Source organism: Oryza sativa, chromosome 12 (genome assembly GCF_034140825.1).
Source record: "Oryza sativa Japonica Group chromosome 12, ASM3414082v1".
Classification (NCBI taxonomy): Eukaryota; Viridiplantae; Streptophyta; class Magnoliopsida; order Poales; family Poaceae; genus Oryza; species Oryza sativa.
In genome coordinates, this window is record NC_089046.1 from 22,807,037 (window position 1) to 22,824,558 (window position 17,522).

At 38.7% G+C, this 17,522-nt stretch overlaps 2 protein-coding genes across 4 annotated transcripts; one reads left to right on the forward strand and one right to left on the reverse strand.

Annotated features, from left to right (window-relative positions):
• Positions 1–7,029: 7,029 nt before the first annotated feature.
• On the forward strand, positions 7,030–14,211 carry LOC4352456 (kinesin-like protein KIN-14Q). Of its 2 annotated transcripts, XM_066305992.1 has the most exons (19): positions 7,030–7,330; positions 8,026–8,192; positions 8,289–8,432; positions 8,866–9,123; positions 9,205–9,276; positions 9,369–9,434; positions 9,822–9,956; positions 10,046–10,127; positions 10,212–10,307; positions 10,417–10,593; positions 10,696–10,802; positions 10,891–11,066; positions 11,189–11,350; positions 11,433–11,686; positions 11,768–11,931; positions 12,033–12,191; positions 12,659–13,071; positions 13,159–13,329; positions 13,979–14,211. In XM_066305992.1, the coding sequence occupies exons 1-18, from the start codon at positions 7,234–7,236 to the stop codon at positions 13,292–13,294; spliced, it is 2,865 nt and encodes a 954-aa protein (XP_066162089.1). In that variant the 5' UTR covers positions 7,030–7,233; the 3' UTR covers positions 13,295–13,329; positions 13,979–14,211. The 2 variants fall into 2 exon arrangements, with proteins under 2 accessions (XP_066162089.1, NP_001410490.1); NM_001423561.1 differs by lacking the exon at positions 13,979–14,211 and having other exon boundaries at positions 7,039–7,330; positions 13,159–13,650.
• Positions 13,647–17,251, reverse strand: LOC4352457 (calmodulin-binding protein 60 C). Of its 2 annotated transcripts, none has more exons than NM_001423560.1 (11): positions 17,129–17,250; positions 16,911–17,028; positions 16,564–16,622; positions 15,951–16,438; positions 15,690–15,850; positions 15,326–15,523; positions 15,088–15,250; positions 14,927–15,003; positions 14,565–14,834; positions 14,361–14,439; positions 13,647–14,279 (listed from the first exon to the last, which is right to left on the reverse strand). In NM_001423560.1, the coding sequence occupies exons 1-11, from the start codon at positions 17,236–17,238 to the stop codon at positions 13,981–13,983; spliced, it is 2,022 nt and encodes a 673-aa protein (NP_001410489.1). In that variant the 5' UTR covers positions 17,239–17,250; the 3' UTR covers positions 13,647–13,980. The 2 variants fall into 2 exon arrangements, with proteins under 2 accessions (NP_001410489.1, XP_015620620.1); XM_015765134.3 differs by having other exon boundaries at positions 13,720–14,279; positions 14,565–14,837; positions 17,129–17,251.
• Between the last annotated feature and the right edge of the window lie 271 nt (positions 17,252–17,522).

A 17,522-nucleotide genomic window follows, 5' to 3' on the forward strand; every position in this document is an offset into this window, starting at 1 on the left:
ATGACCAATTTGTTCATAGATTTATTTTTTCGATATGTTAATATACTTGTGAATTAAAATAGAAAAAGCATTTTTTTTCTTTTGATGATATGAGCATTTGGATTTCATGTTGTTTTTATGCGATGATAGTAATGTCAGTGCATGATTTTGTGACATTTCTTTTGAAAAGATATTCCGTGCTATTTTTATGACATTTATTTTTGAAAGATATTGAGCGCATGTAAACAACATGTGACTATTCCAGGGGACCTCTCATGGCATTGTGATGAACGATTCAGATTGGCTTAATTTGATTATTATGATGCAGACTGATCCTCATGTTGCCGTGTTAACTTCATATAAATTTTATTGTTTTTTATGTCAGTCAATTGCATCAAGATGATATAATTGTCACTAGTACAGAACCGGACATCTAAATCACTCCATCTATAACGACAGACAGCGACCCATCACAAAGGTACTCACCTCTGATGGGCCGGAAAAAACCCCATCACAGAGACACCGCAGGAGGCACGAACTGAGGCCTCATTGCTGAACCCGTCACCACAAGAGGCACTTTGCCGATAAAGATGAGGGTTCAGACCCGTTACGGATGACTAGTTGACTGGTTTTGTACTAGTGTACCATGAGAACACTTCAAACCTAGAAATTTTAATTGTTTACAGAAAACAAAATGAAATTTTGGTGCAATCAGTGAGGAGTGCATAGTAGCATTGTCCTCTCAACTATTTGCATTCAAGCTCAATAGAACAGCTTTATCTGGGAGTAAATACAGTAGTATTGACAAGGTATAGGTATATATATGTTACAGTGCTCGGATAAAAGGAGAGACCAGATGAGGGAGAGGCAGGAAGAGAGATAAAAAGGGCAAGTGTGATCTTCTCCCACGATAGTGTTCACATTTCCTCTACATGAAAATTGTTAGGGATAAGAAAGTTGAAGAGGACACGAAAATTAATATTCTCCCATATGTATTTTTCACCGTGAGACCAGATGCTTAACATGTGTGTAGTTCTGTACGTAGTTACATATATGGAATTGGGAGGTATCAAGAAACAAAAGGAGCATTGGAGTGAAGATTTACAAACTGCTGCATCTGAAAAAGGGAGGCAGCACAGAGCTAACTATATCGTGTTGATTTACTAGTTATCATTCCTGTAATGTGGCATAGCTATGATATATCCTGTGCGTAGTATTTCATCGAAGCGAAGACATCACATCATTAGATTATGCTGTTGCTTAAGCAGGGAAAATGCATGTGTTTTGGGTTCAACAGATATTATTGTTTTGGAACATGTCAGGTAGAATTAATATTGTGTTTTCCCATAATTGCCATTACAACATACTGACAAATTGCCGCTGATCAAAGGGAACAAACTGTATTTTGATTGTGCTCCCGTGTAACAGAAAATTGAGACAGTAATGTTTTCAGCATTTGATACAGTCTCTCCCCTTTATTTCCTTCTGTTCCAGATATATTTCTCTATTCATCTTAAATTGAGTAGTATATTTCAATTCGGTTATCAAATTCTAATGAGATTATCATTTCATTAATCACGTAAATATTAGGGGCTTCTGTGAAAAGTTTAGACAAAGTCAACTTTTCACCTCCCAAATGTTGGGGTGTGTAGGATCGAATAGCAAGAACTAAGCCAACTAGCTGAGGAGAGGTGAATGGTTGGAGTACCAAAAATCAAATTTTTTTAGCGGAATTAAAAGTTACCCTTGTTATAGATCGAGATCAGTCTGACTGAAATAGAGGCTAGCTGGTGGTGGTGCTCCAATCTGACCACCTGCTGTTGTTTGTCGCCGCCTCCGATCTAACCGCCATGAGCCTACCAATATGACCGGGTAGTAGTCCTCGGCCTGACAGTTGTTCACTCGCCGGTGTGACCGTTGAAACTCGAGCAAACACAATTCAAAGATCTCTCAAAGTAGATTGTTTATTTCTTTCTACTCATGTTTACAAGTGCAACAACAGCATCCGTCACATAAATCTCGACTAAACTCGAAACCCTAACTTTACTCTAAACTCAACTCTCACAAAATCGATACCGAGAGTTCTCAACCCCCCCTCCCCCTTCTATTTACATCCAAGGTAGGCAGCCTAAAGTCACAAATCCAACTTGTCCAAGAAATCTTAATTCACTAGGAAACCTTTTCATACAAGATACAAACTTATCCTAACACGATTCAAACTCCAATCTTCCCAAATTTAAACTCCTTTCAAATTTGACTCCTTATCTCATACACACACAATTTCCCTATCGTGTGTGAGATGGAATCTTCACCAACCACGTGCATTGCTCTTTAGCCTAATCATACCACATGATATCATGATCATTGGGACATCATCTTCTCCTAGATTGACTCCTAATCCATCACCGGCCATACTTTCTCGAGACATCAAGACACACCTACACATGAATCAAACAAGAAACAATATCTGAGCACAAATTCTTTCCAAATTTAACTCAACATTAGCACACAGCAATATTACATATGTGTAGAAATCATCTAAAAGTTATAATTACAAGATAATCACGGGTATTCAAATAAATAACCCAAAACCTACTCTAATCTGGAGCTAGCCGGTCAAACCGTCGAGCTAGCCAATCTGACAACACACAACACACTAGCCTGACCAACCTACCCTGCCTGGTTTGTATGGCTCCACACAGATAGCACTACTTCGCCAATAATATCCAAATATCAAAATTAATTATCTATAATACCAATTGTTCATCACAAATTAATAATCAAAACAAACTTTGATTTCACAGGGTGATCCTGAATGCTCTCGATGTTCTCCATAATCTAGGGTCTCTAATCAGGGAGGGACCCAAAATTGGGCTAAGGCCCAAGCAAGCCCATGGAGAATACGGCCTTGTATGATGATTACGTGGTGGTAAAATGTCTATCCCATGGTAGTCCTAGGCCTCACGCCATGGTCCTGGTGGCCCAAAGCTTAGGTCCACTCCTGTCTCCTACCCATGGTACCCAACAATAAAATCTTTCAGGAAATTATAGTTGCAGTTGTTTTCTTCAGACTAATCGCAAGTGTGATTTTCTTTTTTATGTATAAAATGCAATTATATATTCGTCCGTAATGGACTTAATAGCTTCAACAACGCTTGCATATATCCATGCTCTAGTAGACATGTTGCTTTGCTCGGGAAGAGAGATAAGAAGGAAAGTAAAGCTCTCTCACACAAGAGAAAGTGTGCAACCAAAATATATGTGCTAGTTTTCACGTGTCTCCGTATGTGAAAGTAGAGCTTTAAGTAGAGAGCTCACAGAGAGCAGAAAATCACATTTCATGAGCACAAACCAGTTTGAGATGGATTCAGCGCATGCTCATGAGTGACATGAGTAATTGGTAGGGACAAACATCGGATTAGGAGGCATTGAGAATAAAACGAGTGCGGTGAAGAAATTTGTAACTTTTGAATTCAAACAGAAGAGTTCATTATCATATATACTGATGATTCATTAGCTCCCAGCGTACTTTATAGTTTAACATCATCATGTGTTCTAACTTCTAATCAAGACTTGGCGATGGCGATGACGAACTCTCCTTTGGTGAAGCTGCTCTATAGTCTAATCATATCACTGCAAAATAGAACAAGATGAGCAAGATGATCGACCAACCCATGGAGGAAAAACGAAGAAAAAAAAAGTGGTAAACAAGATGAGCAAAATAGAACAGTAAATTGGGAGTAACAGACCCAATCTCCATCTAGAAATAGACAAAACATCATTGATTGTTGGTATTCACCTCAATGAAATGCAAGTAATTAAATTTCCTTACAGAAGAATTATGGAGTGCAGGCAGTTGTTTCGAAAGTAACATATATCTGTCCCGCTTAGTGTTTGCATGTAAGATTAAATAATTACAACCAATAAGTCAAGTTGGAGAACAATATATGTAATATGTCCTATAGCGCTCTTCAAACATGCAGGCATTGCTTAAAGTTTATGACTGAAAGCATTGCTTAAAGTTGACAGAGAAGTCTGGTCATTGAACAAATGTATCTTCAAATTTATAAGGTAATTTTCATGTTATCACAAATGCCCACCTGTGAAATGAAAGGGGGTTGTCTGAAAATCGTTTTTTTTATAGTGCTCACACCGCACGGTTGGCCAGCAACTTGCACTAGCACAAGGAGATGGAGGATAGGGTGGAGGGGGCGGCAACGGCTAGGGTTTTCACCCCGAGCCACCTACGCAGGAGAGGGGTCACGGGTTGGATCAATTGTTAAAATCCTCAAATTACTTGACAATTATGATACTGATGTTCCAGCTGCAATGTTAGCTGGATACATTTTTTTTTTCTATTTTTAATATTTTTGTTTTTTGAAATTTTGGTGCTCTCAGTAAGAGTGTTGTATCATTATTCTCTCAACAAAATGCATTCTGTCTCAAAAAACAAAAAGAACTACATGCATTCAAGCTCAATAGTACAGCTTTTTCTGGCAGTAAATAAGGCAAGATTAACAGGATATATGATAGTTTGCTCATATAAAACGAGACCCAGATTGAGGCAGAGGTTGGAACAGAGAGATAAAAAGGCTGGCCTCTCCCACAGGCCAAAGGAAAGTATTTACAGCTCTACATGTAAATCACCAAAGTTAAGAGGACAAGGAAATACTCTTCCATAAGATTTTTATCAGTGAGAAAGATGCTTAATATGGGATTGAGAGGTTTCAGGAAAAAAACTAGGGCATGGAGCTAACTATACCGTTGAGATTTGCTGGTTAACAGTTGTCCTCAGTGAGGCACAGATGTCCTCTTTTGCCTTGAGCCGAAGTCCCTTGCTGCCGGAGTAGGGAGTTCCTCAAAAAATTGCCGGGTTTTTGTTGATTCTTGAAACATGTCATGATAGATTGTTCCCATAATCCGTACTGAAAGCAAACCAATTGCTCTCTTCTGTGTTAAAACTGAGACAATACTATTTTCTAATTTGATATATATTTTTTACATTTCTGATGGCGGATAGGTTGTTGGGGCTAGTTGAGACACCAGCCCCACTTGGAAGACTTGCCTCTAATTAGACAATATCAATTTTTTTAATGAAAAGATCAAGACCATATCTTTTTATATAAAAGGTCCAATTTTTTCATAGATTTATTTTTTGGATATGTTAATTTAGCTGTGAATTAATGTAGAGAAAGCTTTCTTTTTCTTTTGATGATATGAGCATTTGGATTTCTTTTTTTTCTTTTGATGATATGAGCATTTGGATTTCATCGGGAAATATTCAGTTAATATTGCTCCACTCATGCTATGTTTTTACGCTAGCCTCCCTCAATTTGCATCATGAATTCGCCATTGTGCATTCCATTGTTTTTCATACTATGTTATATTTCATTATCTTAAAAAAATACTATGCATTTTCTGTTTTCTGTCCATATAAAATTGAGTGGTCAGTTATATGAAATTTGAATGAGAGAAACATTTCACGAATTAATCAAATGTCAGGAAAGTTGAGGGGCTTGTCTGCAAAGTTTCAGGTAAGGTCAACTTTTCGCATCCCCGACCGTTGGGAGTGGGCCCGAGTGCGTCTCTCTCAGCTTTCCACAAACGGATCCGGGTCTCTGACCCGGTTGTACCCGATATCAAATTCCTTTCGAAATTATGGACGCAATTGTTCCTTGAGACCAATCGCAAATTTGAAAATATTTATATGTATGCAGTGCAAGCATAGATTCATCCGTGATAGATGTGATGGAATATCTGAGCCGTTCAAGTAACAAACTATTAATTGTGTTTAGTGTAGAGGATTAATTAGCGTGTGACCTGCATGCACGATCGTGATTTGCCACCAAATTTCACCAAATAATTAAAGTGCCCAATTTTTTTTTCAATATTTTGTCTTCACATGCATAATAAAAATTGACAGTTGAAATTTCCCGACACACCTTTCATTTGACTTGCTCCAAAATATCGGTGATTAAATTATCTCCTAATTTCGTGGACTTGGTCCCAAACAAAGACGAACGGAATTCTTGTTCTCCTCAGTCACTGCGACCAAAAACTTGTCAAAATTGACTCAACACTCCAGGTCCAATATATAGTATGGCAATAATCATTTACCCTAAATATTGGGAAGCACCTAATAAATAAATAAATAAATAATTGAAACCATTTGAGTAGATGTCACGACAATAAAGAATAAGGTGCACCATAAAAGGAGGGGAAAATTTGTAATTTAATTACACTATTTGTATGTTGTTAGCCACTGTTTTGATGTTGATATGTTGCCTTCTTCTGCCTTATCAAGTCACATTATATTGTGCACGCAGTAGCAACTTATGAAGTTTACATTCATGTGTACTTTTGTCACTACATATAATATGACACCTATTAAATTCCATAGAAACATTTTCCTCATTAAAATAATCAAATTTTGTCATAATACCACACAAGCTTTGAACTTAATTATCGCAATTGAACGCATCAAAAACTTGAAATTTTTTCACAAATTTCTCCTTCACACAAACAAAACTTATTGACCAAGTGCAGCAAAACTTGATCCATGAATAACAAAATGATTAGAAGTGGAAATCCTTCATGAAAAAAAAACAGATATTCAAAATTATTTACAAAAAACTTTTATATATAGAGAGAGAGTTTTAAAATCAATTCTTAAAAAATCAGAATCAACCTAAAGTAAGCTTCAAAATTTAAATTTTTGTTGCTACTAATAAACCAAAAGATAAATTATGCGACACGCTAATAATACAGATCTATGCACTTTAACCATTGCGATCAAACGTGCCAAAGTTTCTCAAAATGTATCCTCAATATTAAAAGGACCCATATTATTGACCCAAGAGGTGCAAAACTTGGTCCATAACCAATTCTCACAAGTGGAAATCCTTCAAAAACAAAACAAGAGGTACCATAACAACAAACTAATCATAATAATCCAAACACATGCAGTTTACCCCCCGAAAAAACTATTATTCACAACTCAGTCCCTACCCCCCACACGTCGTCTTCAACAGCTCTCTTCCCCTTCCGAGCGCCATCGCCATTCGAAAACCAAGACCCCCCTCCTCCCCATCAAAACCCAGCCACAATCACCCGGTTCCACCCCCCGATCCAGCCCTCCTCGCCGCGATCCACTCTCCCGGGCGTCTTCTCCTCGCTCCCACGATCCCGCCGGTGGATCGGGCCGCCGTGATTGGTGCCGGTTCGAGGCGCCGTGATTGGTGCCGGTTCGAGGCGATGATGGCCGCGGCGGTCGAGGAGGAGGAGATGGTGGAGAGGATGCACGGGTGGGCGAGGGACATGGACGTGGCGTCACGCAGGGCCGAGGAGGAAGGTGGGTTCTCTCTCTCGGGCGGCATTTCGTAGAACACTCTGGGTGTGTGTGTGGGTGGGTGATTTCTTGATTTGTTTGCTCTGCTGTTCTTGGTTGACCCGTTTCGGGTTTCAGCTTCATTTTTTGGGTTTTTTATGGTTTAGATGGTTGATCGAACTGGGGAGAATCTCGTATTGGGGGCTCTGATGGTTTTGATTTTGACGTTTCAACTTTTTTTTGGTCAGATTCAGTTTAGTATCGATTCGGCTTTTTCAAATTTTGTTGGTGCGATTCGGGTTGATGATTTAGTTGGGTGGTGGTGATTAAAGGTTTCATTTAATAGCCTCGCTTGAAATTGAGCTAGTGTTGAGCTCACAGTTGTGTCGGTTTCACGAGATCTTTGTGTGGGGAGAAGGGTTTATGCTTTATGCCTTTCTTGGTTCAGACTAAGAAGTGGTAGCTGTACCATACTGGTATACCTTGATGTGTCCAGATAATAGTAGCACTATGAAAATTAGTATACATTGATGTGTCCAGATTATAATGCCACTGAAAATTATGTAGTGATGTAATGAATTATGAATCGTGTTATCATAATTTTGTGGTAAGCAAAAATGTTGGGCATGTTTAGGACACTTCTTAGCAGAGATTTTTAGCAGTATTTACAGTACATCTAGTCAGTGTGAGATGATGGTTTACTGGGTTGACAATTGCAGCAATGAGACGGTATGATGCGGCAAGTTGGTTGCGAAGCACGGTTGGGGTAGTGTGTGCAAGAGACCTGCCAGATGAACCGTCTGAGGAGGAATTCCGGCTTGGGCTGAGAAATGGGATTGTTCTTTGCAATGCACTGAATAAGATCCAGCCTGGTGCCATACCTAAGGTTGCATTTTTCGCATTCAAATTTTATAGATTATTCAGAAGCCACAAATGCTAATATGTGATGACATTTCTCTTGGCAATCTTAAAATGTTTCCAGGTTGTACAAGCCCAGTCAGATGCTGCTGGCCCCACGGATGGCTCAGCTCTGTGTGCATATCAGTACTTTGAGAATCTGCGGAACTTCCTTGTTGTTGTAGAAGATTTAAGGCTTCCTACATTTGAGGTGTCCGATTTAGAAAAGGTAACTCTGTCATGCTGATTTGGAGAGTTCATGTCACAAGCCACTTTTTCATCCTAGAGGTTCAATTTTCTTTAGACAGGCTTCCCGGCTTACCTCATCATTTGCAATACTGCCTTTGGTCACAAATATTTGTTGTTTAGAACAAGTGTCTGGTCAAACTTTTTAAATCAATTTCTTAAATATTTAGATTGGACACAATTAAATTATACAGATTTTTTCTCAAAAAGTAATTTCATAACATTTTAATTTTAATGGGTTTTAAAGATATTTGACAATACAAATTAGTGGTAAAATTTACATTTGGAAGATTACGTCGCTGTCCAAAATGACATGTATCTATGACTAGAGGGAGAAATCTTGAAATGAATGTTGCATCACTAATATATGAGTCACTTGAGAAACTGATGTATTTTATCTGCCAATTCGAATGTAGGGTGGCAAAGGTGTTCGGGTTGTGGATTGTGTTCTTGCTTTGAAGTCATTCAGTGAAAGTAATAAAACAGGGAGACAAGCTTCGTGTAAATATGGCGGCCTTTCAAAACCTTTGACAGCCAGAAAGTATTTTATACTCAAGAATACTGATGCTTTTATGAATAAGATAATGAAAGGGCACTCAGCAGAGGCAATCCAGAGTGAATTTTCAGAGGGGCAAAGCATAGTTACTGATTTTTCTATAGAGTCTAATGAGATGGTAAGAACTATAATTTGGTATGGTTTTTTTGGGCACAATCATGCTTATACTTCTTAATGACCTTTACCTTCTTGTTTGCAGACTACTTCAGACTCCCTTAGCATTCTTTTGCGTAAAGTTCTCTTAGATAAGAAACCAGAGGAAGTCCCATTGGTAAGCCTATTTTGCTTGAAGCATAATTGATTATTATGTGTTGTGATTGATGAACATTGAGAATATAACAAAATACTCTCTAATTTGGTCAGATTGTTGAGTCGATCCTAAGCAAAGTTATTCAGGAATATGAGCATCGAATTGCAATCCAGAACAAGGTGTGTTCCGTTCCACTATAATTATGATAATGTTTCTTTTTTTGCTATTTAGAAAATCAGGTTTCTCCAAATTACTTGGGTTCCGAAGTTAGTAATAAGACTTGATGGTTTGGTGTTTTTGTTGACCTTTATGGTTAGGACATACAAACTTTAATTTGGGTAAGAAAAACATCTCAGGTTAAATTCATAGGAGATTGTGTAGGTTCTGTGTCATGTTCCAGATTATATACACCATCAGAAGCTGAAAATGCTTCTAGTTGTGACCAGATGAGGGTATATTATTTATTTGAGTAAATTTCACATCATTTATTCTAAATCTGTGGTTGCTACACTCTACTCAATTTTTTGGTACTTTAATAACTGATGTTTGTTATGGTGTATATGAAGATGGATGAGGAGGAGCAAAATCTCTTGAATATCACGGAACAGGTCAACCATGTAGTTGTAAATGGTGATGGTGAAGTTAAACAGTTCCAACTAGAGGCACAGACAAATTTTGATGTGCAACAAAAACAGATCCAGGTATTACTTTTGTGTTCCCTATTCTTTGTTTGATCTTTTATAACCTGGATTCCCATGAATATTATTTCTAACAGTTTATACTACCATAGGAATTGAAGGGTGCTCTTTCTTTTGTCAAGTCTGGCATGGAACAACTGAGATTACAGTACTCTGAAGAATTTGCTAAACTTGGTAATATACAGTTCTATTTGCGTTCATCTTTTTTGTCATCACAGAAGTATTTAATATATCCATTTTTTTACCATGTTGTAAAAGGGAAACATTTCTACACTCTCTCCAATGCGGCTTCCAGCTACCATAAAGTTCTTGAGGAAAACCGCAAATTATACAACCAAATACAGGACCTTAAAGGTATAATTTTGAATGTTGAAGGAACAGATGCCTGTTATCTATGGTATTTTATAAATTTGAATTTCTTTTCTTTTTTTTGAAACTCAATTTGAATTTCTTTTCTCGCTAGGAAATATTAGAGTATACTGTCGAGTGAGGCCTTTCCTACCTGGACATAGAAGTTTATCAAGCAGTGTTGCTGACACGGAAGAAAGAACAATCACAATAATCACTCCCACAAAATATGGGAAAGATGGGTGCAAATCATTCAGTTTTAACAGGGTCTTTGGTCCAGCATCTACTCAAGGTTAAACTTATAAGTTGCTCTGGATTTCCCTTTTTTTTCTCAAACTGCTTTGATTTGTATGGACCACTGAACTTTGCTTCTTTTTTTTTTTTGTTAATGCAGAAGAGGTCTTTTCAGACATGCAGCCTTTGATCCGTTCAGTCCTTGATGGTTTCAATGTCTGCATATTTGCATATGGCCAAACTGGATCAGGAAAGACTTTTACCATGGTAATGAACTGTACTAAAAAAATATTATTTCCATATGTCTTGATAACCTTTTCAAAATTGTTCAAACCACTTTATGAATTTTGTGCAGAGTGGACCGAAAGTTTTGACAGAGGAAAGCCTCGGTGTTAACTATAGAGCACTAAATGACTTATTTAATATTAAAGCACAGAGAAAGGGGACAATCGATTATGAAATTTCTGTGCAGATGATTGAGATCTACAATGAGCAAGTGAGGGATCTCCTTCAGGATGGTGGAAACAGGAGATATCCTTTTCCATTGAATTGTGTTTTTCTTTACCAGTAAAACGTCTTCTTTTTTTCTGTTGTTCTCTTTTTTATCTTAGTTACTATGAAGCATATCTTGTATCTCCTTAACATTAATCTACATTAGAAATAAGAAATACTCCACAGAAAGGGCTTGCTGTTCCGGATGCAAGCATAGTTCCTGTCACATCTACGGCCGATGTTGTTGAATTGATGAATCAAGGCCAGAAGAATCGTGCAGTGGGTTCAACAGCCATCAACGATCGAAGTAGCCGCTCTCATAGGTATGCAATTGTTTCATACTGAGAACGTCCAGAAAACTTCATATTTGAGCTCTGTACTTATGGCTGAGGAATCTACATGCAGCTGCTTGTCTGTTCATGTCCAAGGAAAATATTTAACATCTGGGGCAATGTTGAGAGGTTGCATGCATCTTGTGGATCTAGCTGGTAGTGAAAGAGTTGATAAGTCTGAGGTTGTAGGAGACAGGCTGAAGGAAGCACAGTACATAAACAAGTCACTTTCAGCATTAGGAGATGTGATTGCATCTCTTGCACAGAAAAATTCGCATGTCCCTTACCGAAACAGCAAGCTTACCCAGCTTTTGCAAGATTCTCTAGGTACTATCTGAAGTTAATATGCTAACTTTTCACTCAATTACTACATATATTCATAGGGTAACTATTTTATTCCAATGTCAGGAGGACAAGCAAAAACGCTGATGTTTGTTCACGTAAGCCCGGAACTAGATGCTGTCGGTGAGACAATAAGCACATTGAAATTTGCTGAAAGGGTTGCTTCAGTTGAGCTTGGTGCAGCAAAAGCAAACAAAGAAGGCAGTGAGGTTAGAGAGCTCAAAGAACAGGTGTTCACTTAACTCCTGATTGCTCATTTATATAAACTATCTAGATGTGGTACTTCTGTTTAGATTTATATAATCATCGTTTTTCTCTGCTCTTGTTTCAGATTGCTACCCTCAAGGCGGCATTGGCTAAAAAGGAAGGAGAACCAGAAAACATTCAAAGCACACAGTCAAGCCCTGACATGTATAGAATTAAAAGAGGCAATGCAATACCTGCCTTCCCTAAAAATAGACAGCCAATGGAAGAAGTTGGAAACTTAGAGGTATTAACTGCTCTTTCACACAAGATCAACTCTTTTTCTTGGAAATCACAAAAATATTTCCTTTTCACATTGAAGTTTTTTTGTGAGTGCTAGTTATGATTCCAATCAATGTCAAATAGGAAAATAACCTACCAAACATTCTAAATGGAGATGGGCTATTTATGCATTTGTACATAAGTTTAGAGTCATTTTGTCAATAATCTGAACAACTCTAAAACTGACCAAAGGGTAGTTCATGGTCTTATTGAGAGTACTTATGTTTACCTTCAGTAGATTTATGCATTTGTACATCAAGTTCAGAATCATTTTGTGAATGATCTGGACAACACTAAAACTGACGAAAGCGTAGTTCATGGTCTTGTTGAGAGTACTTATGTTACCTTCAGTAGATTATTATTCCTTTTAATCTTTTCACAAGAAAGGTAATGATGTTCATTTAATGAATATTATATTTCTTTATGTAAAAGGTCCGGAACAATGCCACTCCAATGCAAAAGAAGGCCAGCTTTCAATTTTCTGGTGTCCTCAGTGAGAACAACTCATCCGACTTGGCTGAAAATTGCAATGGCATTCAGAAGACCGATAGAATGGCTGTCGGTAATAATCAATTTGAGAATGGAAATTCCATTCTAGAGCTGGAGCCTGGCGCAACTCAGCTTCCAACATTTTTCTACCAAAGATATGATCCCGACAAGCAAAGGCGTAGGGCTGAACCAGTAGAAACTGATGACTCAGATAGCTTTGATGCTGCTACTAGCTCGCCTTCCGACCAAGAAATGTTGTTGTCCACCAGTGGCCTCAAAGCTGATGGTATTGCCAGCAGAGGTGCCTTTATTATAAAGAAACCTCAAACAAAGAATACGAAAATTACAGCAACGAAGTAAGTCCAATTTAAATCCTGTATTTTCCATGAAAATTGTGTGCATTGGATTGCTTTAACCTGTTGTGCTGCTTTGAATTTACTCAGGATTCCAAATCTTGCAATGAAGTCGCCAATGTCAGAGAAAAGGCTGCAAACCCCAATCAGGAACAGCAAGCAGCTACCTTTCAGCACTACGGGTGGAAGAAGAACTCGAAATGGCAAAATTAACACTCCAAAATAATCGACTAGTGCGAAGGTGGATCCCACTATGCCAAGGTGAGATCAATAGGAAACTGAAAGAAGGATGTTTCTAAAACCCTGTATAAGGATCAGTGGATTGTTCAGTCTGATGGAAAAATTGGTTTTGAGACATCAAAGATAGAGATAAACAGATAAGACCTCCAACAGGACAGAGAAATTGTAAACCCAGAAGGAATTTTTCAAATTTGAGATCAGTACATAGCTCACACGCAGAAGTTACGGTTGTATTGTATGTACATTAGCCTGGAATAGATGCCCGCCATGTGCCATTACAACAAAGAGAAGTTCAATGACAAGTTTGTACGCTTCATCATGTTAAATTGTCAAATTTAGGCCAATTACAATTTTTTTACCATTGCATCATAGATGTGAACTTTCTTAAAAGGAAATTTCTCTCAAGGATCATTAGGTGCAAAAAAGGAATACATTACATGGTCTTTTTGTTTACATGGTTCTAAATTCAGAGATAACAAAGAGGTCAGAATCCTCTGCTGGGAAATACTAACACTAAATGAAGTACAAGCAGGCTCTACTATGTACAGATTACATACACCTAACTTTTTGACAAAATCATTAGTTTCAGTTGACCAGATGTCTCTAGAACTTCTGCATCAACACCAAGATCGATCTTTAATCTAAATTTTTTACAACCTGTTTTCACCAGGCTCATACTATTGGGACAAGCCTTGGCCTTGCTGGGGGGCGATGCGAAGCCTTTCTCGAGGCTCTGGAGAGCCTACCCACAGATGCCAGCTTCAGCGCTGCCCTGATCTTGACCCACTTGCGTGGGGACAATGGCACCGCAACTCTTTCGTTGCTAGAAAACTGAGAAATGAAATTCTGTATGAGCTGATCACATGAGCTGGAGTCAAAGCTGTTTGTTCTTGATGGCTGGAATGGAGCGGCAATTTGCTGTGAGGTTTGGTCATTGCTTGATAGGTTGAGCAGGTTACTGAAATTCTCGCCTGCAGATGCCATCCTTAGTAATTAGCATCAAGATGAATGAATCAGATGTAGCCAAAAAAAAATCAGCATAGAGTAATTACTGTTGCTTGGAGGCACTAAGTGAGGTTGCATCAAAGCCACAACTTCATCTGTATGGAGGAAATTATCTGGAGAAAAGCGCTGTCAACACAAATACAGAATGGATTAGTTCTGTTGAATGAAGAGCACAAGTAATGTCAAATTTTTACTCTTCGATTTCTATCTAGACAAAATACATAGATTTTTACATAAAAAAAGGTTCTTACCTTGTATGATTCTTCAGGTGAATGAGATCGCTCATTATGTGCATACTGGCCAATTCGTGTGGCAGCATGATCAGCCTGGATGCTGCTATGAGCGTTTGGATTAAAATATGTTTTTTCGGTATTAGGTATACACAGAGGAGTGATTCTTGGTCTGGGTATGAATGTTCCTTGATTTGAATGATGTGGGATAAAATTGCCCATGCCCAACTGTTGGCTAAACTGCACGTTGGAGGTTTGACCCTGCACAAATCTTGACATATCCACTGAAGCCTGCTAGAAAATTGATGAAACTATCTTAGACTAACATGCATATGTATTTTATTATGTACTGTATTTTGTATATTTCAAAATATCTTCCTTACATTAGAGGCTTCTTGGAATGAAGAAAAGTTCTCCGTTGATTCAAATGGTTGACCAGCCAGGGCTGAATTGTATTGACCTGTAAACAATTGGAATAGATGACCAAAAATCCCCAAAAAAGTAATTATCGCTAGTGATTGAAATTCTCAGAACAAGATATTACCACAAGTTGGGATCTGCTGTTTAGGAATAAAGTCAGTCAACATAGAAGTTCCCCCACAATGGAACCTATGAAGCGGTACAGGATAGTTGTTGACCATCTTATGGTCATACTGAATACCACTTATATTCGCATAAGCCAATTGCTTCATTGTTTCAACTGCACTCTGTGAACAAAAAACACCAAATTATTAGGAAAATAGTGAGAAAATCTCCTGTTGAAGGAAGTGAGGAAACAGTACCTGCTCTATTTCGTCGAGCTCATTTATGGGCTTGTAAGAATCACCAAACTTCACCCCAACAAGCTGATATATTGCATCGAAGAAAAGTCCCACGTTGTTGCCCTTCACTTCATACAAGCAAAGATCGTCACCGACTTCACATGTCATGGCATGGCTTATGATGGTTTTCCAAGCTGCCTGTGACATCTTGCTAAAAGTCTATAGACAAATATCAAAGATCTTCTGTCAGTCACTTTTTTTAGGGAATTCGGTGAGTCTATTTTTTTCTCTTTTGAAACCAACGGCTCATCTATATTATCAGGTCCTTGTGTTATGGAAACATCATCTGAAATTTAATATTTAAGGAAATTCATAGAACCTCTACCTGAAAAAGCTTCTTTTCGTCCGTAAAATATGATTGTAAGAACTTCTGTACAGTATCAACTCCACTGTTTGTCAAGGCCTGGTGGTGAGCTCCATTGCGGCCGATCTTTTCCAAACGCCAAACTTCGTCATCCAACATTGGCGGGTAGTGCTTTTCAAATCCTGCAAAAATAGTAAGTTGCATATTATTAGTCTCAGCTATAAGGTCCAAAAGACATTTCTGAAGAAACAAACAATCTGAATCTTAGGGACAATGGCATACCCTCCACCCTACGCTCCTTTACACGAAAAGGTTCAGTGATTCCTTCAAGAACCCTATCTTCAGAATTGTTGGCTAGCCTCAAACCCAGCCTGAACTTCTTAGTGCTAGTGAAGCTAGAGTTATCAGTGAAGGTTGCATTCTCAAGTAATGCTTCCCCTCCATTGAGCTTCAGTGTCAGATTTCCGGTGAGAAGTTGTGCGCTTTTCTCTCGCCCGCATACTATCTGCTTGCTGAAGTCTTCAGGGGTCCATTGTTCCTCATTTTTAGCATTAAAGTTGCCGTGGAGGACTACAACTTCAACCTTAGCAGAAGCAAGATGACCGAACCTGACGATGCGCATCTGATTGTTTTCGAGTCTTTCGACTATAGCCACCTTAAGACCCGGTCCATCCTTGGCTTCTAATTTCATCAGTGTGTAAACAGGCTTTAGTTCATTCAGGAACACGAGTTGATACCTTGGACGCTGCTGATTCAATCCTGCTAGCAGTCTGCAGATGAAAGAACCAAATTAAGTATGTTAGAGCAGAAAGAAACTAAACATCAAATTTTTTTTATTACATGTGAAATTTAGTAATCATAATAAATGAAAGCTAGTATATGTCTCAAGCCTCACCTTGGAGGCGCTGGTGTGCTGACTTGTCTGAAAATTGCTTTCTCTACTTCTTCTGAAACCTGAAAAAAGCACAAATTTCAGGTCAGCGGACAGGGAGCACTTCTAAATTCTAATATCCAAGTTGAAATCAACAACAATGTCCGCATGTCTCTTCTTTTATTGGGATGAACTTATCAATCTAACATATCTTTGCTCTGAATGTTGCACAAAATCGATAATATATCTCAAAATTGGTAGATGCATGTGTAAATTCACAATTGGGTAAAAAACTTCAAAAAATATGGCTTTTTTTACCACTCCCTGAAGGAAAGGTAATAAATACTAGTAGGTTGGATGAAAATCATTACCACTTTCTGAACCATCTTGCCAAAGAAGGGGAGGAACATGCCCATGAACTCCTCCCCCATCATCTCCCTGAACCCGAACACCCCCTCCATGCTCCTCTTCCTCCTCACCCCGAGCCCCCTGCAACCAACCAAAGAACAAAAAAAACACAAATTCATGAGCAACCAAACCATCTCTGAACCCAACCAAGAACGCAGGGTTGACTCGGCCGTTGACTCACAGGACAAGCGCCCGCCACCGCCTGCGAGGGCGGGACAGCTCGCCGCCGGCGCCGGCGCCGTCGTCGTCGTCGGAGGAGGACCAGGAGAGGAGACTCGTGGAAGGAGCCATCGGTGGAGGAAACAATGGAGGAGAGGCATGGTTGCGGGGTGATATAGAGGAGAAGAGAATGGGAGGGAAAGCTCCTGGAACGAGCTGGGAATGTTCGCTTGAGCTCACATTTTGTTACTGTGTTCGCGAGCGAGTGCACAAGTGGAGTGTTTTTGAGTAATCCATGACGTGTTTTGAGTAATCTATGACTCTGTTGGCTCGTAATTGTCGATTGGTTTTGGGTTTGATCCCTTCTTTTGTGGCAATGGGTTTTTGCACTTTTTTTTCTTTTTCAGTTTGAGATG

Coding starts and splice junctions, on each gene's coding strand:
- LOC4352456 (XM_066305992.1), top strand. CDS start 7,234: ATGATGGCCGCGGCGGTCGAGGAGGAGGAGATGGTGGAGAGGATGCAC. Junction 8,193..8,288: donor AGCCTGGTGCCATACCTAAG/GTTGCATTTTTC, acceptor AAATGTTTCCAG/GTTGTACAAGCCCAGTCAGA. Junction 11,351..11,432: donor CGAAGTAGCCGCTCTCATAG/GTATGCAATTGT, acceptor ATCTACATGCAG/CTGCTTGTCTGTTCATGTCC.
- LOC4352457 (XM_015765134.3), bottom strand. CDS start 17,238: ATGGCTCCTTCCACGAGTCTCCTCTCCTGGTCCTCCTCCGACGACGAC. Junction 17,029..17,128: donor CGGTGGCGGGCGCTTGTCCT/GTGAGTCAACGG, acceptor GGTTGGTTGCAG/GGGGCTCGGGGTGAGGAGGA. Junction 16,439..16,563: donor AGCACACCAGCGCCTCCAAG/GTGAGGCTTGAG, acceptor TTTCATCTGCAG/ACTGCTAGCAGGATTGAATC.